A 9,993-nucleotide genomic window follows, 5' to 3' on the forward strand; every position below is an offset into this window, starting at 1 on the left:
GCCTGAGCCCGATGACCTCCCGTCCTTGGGAGGGATGGATGGTGAACGGGGAGGTCGCAGAACCGGAACACGGCTTCTGCGGAGACACGAAGGGTCAAGAGGAGACGGCGGGTGCTGACGGATGTGCGTTTTCCGTGGGGAAAATGGTGAGAGTCACTCGGATGAAAAGAATTAGAGAAGCCGGAATCCACGACCTGCTGTCTGTCCAGGGAAGGGAGACGTCCACCGTCGTCGGCGGAATTTGTACGTGGTTTCGAGCGGCAGGGTGTGGGGCGGGGAAGGGTGTGGGGCGGGGAAGGGACCGGCGGAGCCTGNCGAGGCCGCGGCGTGGCAGTGTCATCAACAAGGAGGACTCCTCCCTCCGAAAACATAAAAAAGGGCAGGAGGAAAAGAGAAAAAGAGGCGAGATTTGCAGCAGGTGTTTGTGTGGTGGTCCTTTTTTCCACGTTCCTGACGTACCTGACGTAAGGAAGAGGCCCCTGACGCCGTGAGGACAGTGGGGAGGGGCCGGGGGGGGCTTCTCGTTGGTGCAGACGGGGCTGCTGGAGGGAGACGGAAGCCCGGCAGGGCCCCAGCCAGCGCAGTGGGGAGCAAGGGTGTTCCCGGCGTCTCCCCATCGGATGAGGGGAGTGGAAAACCCAGAACGCGTGCGGGACACGGCGGCTGTCGTGGAGGCCTGGTTAGAAATAGGCCATCACCTCTGGTGGATGCGCGAGCTGAGCCTTCGAGGCCAACCTGGCATCAGTCCTGGGGTCAAGGGCACCACGAATGCCCCTCTGGGGTGTCTCTGGCTCCCTGCGGGACAGAGGGCCCGTCCCTCCCGCGCGCGCCTGAGCGGGGGCTGCGGGCGGTCCTGGGATGCCGCCCTTTGTATTTGGCTAAAGCCCCGCCTGCGCGGCTGGGCCTCCCCCGTAGGAACGACCAGGTAGTCAGCGTGGGCTGCCTACCCCCCCCCCCCCCCCCCCCCCNGTGGTCAGAGGCGCCCCACCGCCTCTTAGGGATTGCATCAGCCTGAAGAAACGTGCCTTGGCTTCTGTTTCCCACGTGTTTGTGTCAGAGGAAGGATTGTATGTCACCTGTTGCTCTGCTTGTCGTCCTGTTCCCATACCGCTCCTTCCTCGTTGCTATGGAAACGCCGACTAAGCGCCCAGTGTGTGGGAAGCATGTGCTGAGTCCCAGGGATGCGCGCGTGGATCATGCTAAGGACCGGGCATGTTCGTAAAGGAGCCCACAGTCACCTTTTTTTTTTTTAAATGTTTATTTCTAGGAGACAGAGAGAGAGACAGCGTGAGCAGCGGAGGGTCAGAGAGAGAGGGAGTCACAGACTGAAACAGGCTCCAGGCTCTGAGCTGGCAGTCAGCACAGAGCCCGACGCGGGGCTCGAACCCACGAACCGCGAGATCATGACCTAAGCGAAAGTCGGACGCTTAACTGACTAAGCCACCCAGGCGCCCCCCACAGTCACTTTTAAAAGAGGGTGAAGGTGCGCGCGCGCGCACACACACACACACACACACACACAGACACATCCACACAAAACCAGGGTTGAGAAAACACCAGAGAAGTCTGCCCAACTCGGGAGGAATGAGTAACATCTGGGGGACACATGCAGAATGTGGAGAGGAGATCAGGCGGGGCCACTTCGGGAGAGGGGCACACAGCCGGCCGCGTGGGGTGGGCGCAGTGGGGGCCCGGGAGAGAGCAGTGCGTGGCCTCTCTCACACCTCTCCCCTGAAGGGGAGCGGCTCTTCAGGATAAGGAGGATTTGATAATGTTTTAGGGGGGGGAATCTTGCGTTGTAATTTTCCTGTAGGAGATTATGAACTATTTGGAAGTATGTTCCACTCTTCGTAGAGGCAGATGGCCCTTTGATGAAAACATTAGGTTCCCGAGTTGCTTCTGTACCTGCTAATGCCCCAGTGTGTTCGCCAGAGATCAGCTCTGGTTGTGCTGACCTGGAGACCAGGTGCAAGGGGGGCCCAGCATGTGCAGACGGCTCCCCCAGAGCCAGCACGGGCGGCTCCGCGCCCCACCCGCCCACTCCGGACCTTGTGCCGTTCGGGAGATCATGCTAGGGCTCTGTGTTTTATACACAGCGGAGGAAATCATTTTTGTGGAAGAAGGTTTGTTGGCACAGCAAGAATGCAGGGTTCACGTTAAAAGAAGCTAACGTCTCTGTTCACGTTACCATTGCTTTGTTACTGAACGTAATTAAGCTTTATGCAGTATGTTTTATTAGGTTGCTGTAGCTCTTTACTTTTGGTGGCATTTTGCATTGATGCGCTTTTTACTGTTTTAGCCTTTTATTTTTAAACAAAAATTTTTAAATGTTTATTTCCTAGAGAGAGACAGAAGGACAGAGCACAGGTTGGAGAGGGGCAGAGGGAGAGGGAGACACAGAATCCGAAGCAGGCTCCAGGCTCTGAGCTGTCCGCACAGTGCCCGATGCGAGGCTCGAACCCATAAACTGTGAGATCATGACCTGAGCTGAAGTCGGACGCTCAACCGACTGAGCTACCCAGGCACCCCTGTTTTACCCTTTTCTGAGAATACCCAATAGAGAGCAGAAAGCCTCAAGGGCTGGCCAGTTCAGTGTCACCCTTCCCCAGAAAGTCACACACGATGTCAGGATCAGCGGGGAAATTCGGGCCTCCAGGCCAGCCACCCCTGCAGCCCTCATCTCTGTGTACAGCAGCCTGGAATCTGAAACACTGGACACAGCCTTCTGGGGCTACGTATCTGGGGTCTGATTCTTTCCAGTTTCACTCAGTACTGTGGGTGATTCAGAGGCCGTATGTGTAATTCTCTTACCTCCAGATGGTAATGAAAAATTTACTCTGAATGTGTAATAAACTCAGGGAATCCTGGGAGTCAATATAAACACTCCTACATGTAAACTTGATCCCACAGCATCAATTCCTGTTGCACGGGCTGTTGAGAAGTGATGGGCGCTCTGGATTCTCCAGGTGCGCAACCCAGGTAACTGGAGGTTATTCTAACTTCTGCTGAGGGGTTCCTGTGAAGTGTATTCTCTTGCTGCAGACGAACATAACAACCTTCGTCTGATAACTGAGAGTCCTACCAGGTCTCAGGGCGATCACTCAGAAAACCAGTTCCCATTGTACGGCCTAAACACCCAGAAAAGAGAAACGATGACGCTGATTTCAGGCCGGACTGCTAAACAGCCCTGTAGTTAGTTTTTGGAATAAATTCACAACAGTGCCCTTTCTCATTTGCCTCTTTATGAAACCTTAATGCAGCAAAAAATCCAGAGAGTTATGGTTTCGCTTAGTACGGTCAGTTGATGTATAAAGCCCCATGCCTTGCTCTCTACAGAGCAAGTGTCTCTTCTGAGAAAAAGGGGTAGGGATGTAGCATATGTAATAATAACCACATAGAGCAAATGTATCAGCTTGCTGTGTTTGGATTCCATTCTTGAAGTATGTGCCTGGCATCACTTTAAAAGCAAAGTGTTTGGGGTGCCTGGGTGGCTCAGTCGGTTGAGCATCAGACTTTGGCTCAGGTCATGATCTCGGTTTGTGAATTTGAGCCCCGCGTCGGGCTCTGTGCTGACAGCTCAGAGCCTGGAGTCTGCTTCAGATTCTGTGTCTCCTCCCTCTCTCTCTCTGCCCCTCCCCTGCTCACGCTCTGTCTCGCTCTTTCTCAAAATAAATGAACATTAAAAAAAATAAAGTGCTTATTAAGACAGGACAGTTGTTACTTGAAATTCTCAAAGCAACTTGGGAAAGATGCAGAATTTTCAAAGCTGATTCAGAGGTTAAACCACTAATTTTCTTACTAATCTTCCATTTGCTTTTCAGTACACAATAAATTGTGCCCCAACTGTCACAAATGAACATTTATTTCCTCAGATAATTATTTAATAGACATATTGACAATACTCTGATGAAAGTTCCAGCTTTTATTTGTAAATTTGAAGATTTCCTGTGTGAGAGGTTTAGCATCGCCCGGTTGAGGCTTCAACACCATGATGAGACCTTGAACATAAACGTATAAACAGACACGTAGTAGAAGAACCTCATGAGACCTGAGGACATAGAACGTATCCACCTGCTGGCAACTCAGTTTGTGGCTTGTGTCTATTGCAAGGAGACAGAATATGGACCAAAGACCCGCACACGCACAAATACACACGTGGGAGGAGAAAGAGAGTGTCAGCGAGTGCACACTTAGTGAGGACGTGCTCTCGGCCACTTCGAATGTGCCATTAAAATGATATGCAATTTTCCAGCAGGGAGCGCTTTTATGGTGCATTGTATTTATTGTAGATGACTTCTTTAACATTTAATCATGAAAAGAGATATATTTTAAGTATATATTACATGTTGAGAGTAATACAATGTCTTGATAGCTTTGGGCTTCTTCAAAATATATACTTTTGAAATCCAAATATATATGTGTATCTACTTTTTTTTTTTAAGTTTACATATCATTGAGAGACAGAGCATGAGCAGGGAAAGGGCAGAGAGAGAGGGAGACACAGAATCTGAGCAGACTCCAGACTCTGAGCTGTCAGCACAGAGCTTGACGCAAGGCTCAAACTCACAAACTAAGATCATGACCTGAGCCAAAGTCTGACGCTCAACCGACTGAGCCACCCAGGCGCCCCATGTATTTACTTAATTTTAAGAAAGTTTGCTGCTACAGCTTTGTGCCATATAAGCCCTTCCAGTTTCTTAATCATATAAAAAGTACTCAGATCTGTAGGATGCACATCTTATTACTGAAAGTCTGAAGATTACTTACAATTTGTGAGAGAAGCACTTACAGATTAAATAAATGTAATAAAAACAGGATGAAAACAACTTATGATTTCATGGGTTGATACTTGTTTCTTAACTTTCAATGTACCTTAGACAAAGAACGTTTCCATTTTTTAACTTTTGCTCTAGGGAGAAGAACCAAGTTACACAGAATAGTGAGAATAATGATAATAGAACCATAAGATGTTTTGACTTGGGCTGTTATTGAGGAAAATCATTCAAACCTTTTTTTAAATTTATTTTTTATTTTTAAAAAAAATTTTAAAAATAGTTAATTGTCAAATTGGTTTCCATATAACACCCAGTGCTCATCCCCACAAGTGCCCTCCTCCGTGCCCATCCCCNAAAGTTCAAAACTGTAGTTTAGAAATATGGACGAGACCTATTCATAAGTTCAGATACACCTTCGTAACTTGAACATAAATTTTCTTTGTCAGAATATTAACACTAGTATCAACAATTTCTCATTACGTTTAGGTAATTATGTGTTATCCTGGAAATGAGAGAGTAATTTTTTGCTTATGTGGTGATCATATGCAATCAACAAAGTGTTCTTTTGGAAGCATTTTCTAGGTGTCTGTCTTTTCTGTGGCAGTTGATAGAGAAGACAGCATGTTTCTGAGCGTACTCCTCCTTAAGCTCCAGGAGTGGTGTACATTTGACAAAACTCAGCTGCAGGACAGCCAAGAGTTAACAGTTTTTAAACTTCTCTTTTAAAAAAATTGTACCTTTATTGCATTAAAAATACTGTGTGAGATATTTTCTACATTAGATTCTTTTTTTTATGTGAGATAGCTCACTCAACTGGGAACCCTCCACATTCCTAAGGAAGGGCCTCAATCATAGAGGCCAGAGTGCTAGATTGAATGGGAATGGCGCCACAGGCCGCAGATTGGACGAGTCCACACCACAGTGGCACCAGCATCTGGGATCTTCCTGATGCTCCCAGAAGCGTGCTGCTGAGGTCTGAAACCACTACTTGTATTTGCTGTTTGGGTTATTTTAAATCCAGTTCTGATGTACATGTGGCTTCTCTGCTCTTCCTCTTTGTTCTTCCTGTGGAGTCATTCCCGGTGGGAAATCTTTGGCGGTGGCTTGAATGGGTCCCATGAATTGCCCAGAAGCATATGTATTTGGAAAATTATAGACTTGTTTACTATTTACATGTTCGTTAAGTTTACGTGCCATTTGGAGATGAGCTCAGAAACGTGTTAACTTTTTCTCATAGTAACGATTTCATGGCTACTTTTTATAAGCAAGTCATTGGGCTGGCGGCTTCCAGGACAGACGGACGAGTAGGAGTCGCTTTCGTCTTCCAAAGAACAAGACACCTACTAGGAGAGATAAGACTCACATCGGCGAGTTGCTTTGAAGGGATAACGGTTCCTTGTTGGGGTTGCTGGGCAGGGCGTGGATAGGACTGTGCCGAAGGCTCACGGCAGAACGTTCCATGGCGTTGGGCCCGGAAGAAGGATTTGGTCATGGTGACGTTTTTCCTGCTGGGGTCTGGAGGGACAGTCCTCTCCTCGACGTATCACACCGGTCACCTGACTCCTTTCTCCTCACGCAAACATACATCTTACTGTTGACTGTTGTCCTCGTAGATGCTGTGACCAAATGGACGCAGTGGATGATAGGACTGGTGCCCGAAGGAGTGGTACCCCCCCTGCCCTCAGCATCCGCACGCAGAGGAGACACCTGTGTTTCCTTCCGGCCCAGAGCCTTGCAGGGGAAGGGGCGGTCTGGCTCCACGAGGAAGAGCCTAGGCGGTGCCTTGGTTGAAATCCGCGTGGCTGTTTTCCTCAGTTCACCTTCCTCTGCTTTATAGTTAGGGGAAGATTCCTTCAGGTCTTTGGCACGACATTGCCCGTCGGCCGTAGCTTACGTTACTCTCCAGCCTGCGCAGATACTCTGTTAGGAAATGTGTAGAGGCTACTTCAGGAATATCCAAAAGTACTTGTGTGTGGGGGGGGTGCTTTTAGTATATGTTTGTATAAATGAAGATAACTAGTGGATATCAGCCTGTGACTTCAGGGTGTGGCCGGAACTACACACATCTATAAGCTGATGCAAAACTGTCTGAAAGTAATGAGTGTTTACATTATCCACACCCGTCCGGCGCTGACGCAGGAGACTTCGCACCGCAGGCACCAAGCAGTCGCACGCACGCCTCCCAGACGCGGAGGGGCTGAGGCCTCTGGCCACCGACCACGCTGCCTCAAAAGCTAGTTACGCGGCAAGTCATTTTATTTAAGCTGACACTTTGGGTCCACCCGTCTTTGCAGCAGGATGTGTGCTGGCTTCCTGAGGGGACCAAGAAAGAGCGGAAATAAACACAGAAGCCCCGCGTGCCCCTGTAACACGGTCAGTTGGATGTTTCATGAACTGTATGCATGATAGGTGACGTCTCCACAGCAGTCTCATAAAAGACAGAATTTCCAGATTGTTGTTTATGTAGCTCTCCCTATTCTAAATGGCAGCTGAGGTAATTGATCGCCATGGTAATTAGCATGGCTGAAGTCCATCTGTCAATAGGATTTAATTGTATTCCAGCCATGAAAATGAGAAGCAAGCCTGGTAAACAAAAGCTTCATTTAAAAAAAAAAAACAGCAAATAAAAATCAACCCACCTTCTGTTCTTCTCAAAAAAATTAAATTGAGCAGCCCAGAGACAAGGATTCTTTCTTAGAGCATCTCAACGGCCTCAGGTACAGAGCGTTTTCCTTTTCCTTAGAAAGCTTGGGGCATGTTCACATCTCCGGGGGCCTCTCTCTCTATCCAGAGAGGTGAGACGCCCACGCCTGTCCTGTTCCATTATCATTTCCATTCCACTTAGGGATATTCTATTCCACTCAGCTCATGAAGTGTGCTTCACTGCCGATTTGTGCTTGTTTACTGATGTGTTGATGAAACATTGCAGCGCTGGTTATGCACAGAACATAAGTAGCCTCTTTCTGGTGGCCTCCGGAGGACGAGAGCTAAGCAGAGGAGCTGTGTACCGTGCTTGTAAAAACCAGAGACCTAATTTCTGATGTAGAAGACAAAGAAGATAGGATCATTGATTGTTTTTCTTTACAAACTATAAGTGAAATGGAACAGAAAAGTCTAGGGAACCCTGACAAAGCTTCTATTTTTCGGTATTTCCTTATTTTTCTTCAAAACAACTTAAGGCGCTATTAATTTTGAACAAAGACTTGGTTTTATTTTATGTTCTTACTCCAGTGTTTTTCATGTAGAATGGAGAGCTGTGCCGGACCCTTCGTGCCTGTGGCTAGAAGACAAGGGACCAAATGTTCTAAGGATAACTCGTAAATTACTGCTTATGCAACATGAGATAAACTGGCATTGAATTAAAATAAAAACATGGAGCCGGGCTGTAGTCATGGTTTCGGATACTAAAATAGTCTCTCGGACTACTTCTTCATAGAAAAGTTTAAAGCAAACAGGATCATCCGCCCTTGAATTTGCAGCAGACAACCTCACACACACACACACACACACACACACACACACACCCCAACAACCACAAAACCAATGATGACTTCGTGTAGGGGTGTGATTTGTGGTGTTGGGACGGCCGTGTAGCACACCTGCCCAGCGGTTAACCGTGGTGCCCTCTTCTCTTTTGGAGTCCTGGATGAGAGCCTTCCCTTCCGGTGCTGAGCTTTTCATCTAAAATAACTAGGACCCTCCTTTCTTTTCTTAAAAAGAAAACTGCGAGCTCTGTTCTTTGCAAATATTGACTCATTCTCCCTCTGTGACTAAACAGAAAGTCAACAAAACACAGGCATCATCAAAAACTAGTATAAAATTTTAATTAAGGTACGTTACTCTATCCTTACATAAAACAACAGCGTCTGTAACTGCACTTCTGGAAAACATTCTTTCTCTCTCTCCCCCTCTCCTAGACACCCCCCCACACACTCACTCAGGCACATGCCCTGCTTAAGATACACAGATCGGTAAGATAGAAAACCTGTTGTAGCTTTTATTAAATTTTTTTAATGTTTATTTATTTTTGAGAGAGAGAGAGAAAGGGTGTGAGCATGGGACGAGCACAGAAAGAGGGAGACACAGAAATGGAAGCAGCCTCCAGGCTCTGAGCTGTCAGCACAGCACAGAGCCCGACTTGGGACTTGAACCCATGGACTATGAGATCATGACCTGAGCCGAAGTTGGATGCTTAAACCGACTGAGTCACCCAGGTGTCCCGCAAGCCTGTTGTAGCTTTGAAGTCATAAAAATAGAGTTTAAGTTCCCTGAATTTGTCACTTATTATCTGAATGCCCTTGGAGAAAGCATTAAGTTCTCTGAGCTTCATTATCCTCTTCCGAGGAATGCGATAATCTCTTTTCAATAGGATTTTGGTGTGGACTTAATGGATAAATTGAATTCCCCTCGTAATAGAAAGACACTCTACTGAAGTAAGTTGTTTTCTCATATGAGCAGATATAGTAATTAACAACCTGGAAAAGTCAGAAGAGAGGATGCAATTTATAAATCCTGAAGGAAACACATAGGTTAATTTTAATCCCTTCCGGACTCGGATTGTGTGCTGTCGTGTTTTTAAAGCCATCCGTGCCCCCTTCGGCCTTGAAACCCTGGGCTGCCCAAGATGCTAGCAAGACTTGATCACCAAATCTGTTTCAAAACCAGGATGTGTGCTTAAAAAGCTAAGAAAATCCCTTCATAGTGCAGTATTTCGACCGTTTGCTCCGTGTTACTTTCAACCGTAGCAATGTGCAGGGTGCAACCCTGCGGCTGTTGGACGGCACATCTGGTCGCTCGGAGCAGGACCTTCCAGCCTCCTTGATGGTGAACATCATTACTTAAAAAACAAAAACCACTTTGATGAGTCAGTGTTTATAAACTCTTTTTTTAAAATGGACCCTTGAGGGGCGCCTGGGTGGCCCAGTCGGTTAAGCGTCCGACTTCGGCTTAGGTCATGATCTCACGGTTTGTGGGTTCGAGCCCCGCGTCGGGCTCTGTGCTGACAGCCTGGAGCCTGGAGCTGCTTCAGATTCTGTGACTCCCTCTCTCTCTGACCCTCCCCTGCTCACGCTGTCTCTCTCTCTCTCTCTCTCTCAGAAATAAATAAAACATGTAAAATAAATAATAAAATGGACCCGTTGAAATAAATACGAATAGAATTTCTACTCCTCTCCTCCCACCCTCCCCAGTGCTGGAGGGCACTTTCGGTCCCGTTAGA

General features: G+C 47.4%; 1 protein-coding gene across 1 annotated transcript in view; it reads left to right on the plus strand.

The window, feature by feature from the left end:
* Positions 1–38: 38 nt before the first annotated feature.
* Positions 39–9,993, plus strand: part of PDGFD (platelet derived growth factor D) — a 100,000-nt gene continuing 90,045 nt past the window's right edge. The window contains exon 1 of the mRNA XM_077770008.1: positions 39–146. Coding sequence (XP_077626134.1) covers positions 39–146 — 108 coding nt within the window. The remainder of the gene's footprint in view (positions 147–9,993) is intronic.

This window comes from Crocuta crocuta, unplaced genomic scaffold, assembly GCF_008692635.1.
Source record: "Crocuta crocuta isolate KB4526 unplaced genomic scaffold, BGI_CrCroc_1.0 scaffold80, whole genome shotgun sequence".
NCBI classification, from domain to species: Eukaryota; Metazoa; Chordata; class Mammalia; order Carnivora; family Hyaenidae; genus Crocuta; species Crocuta crocuta.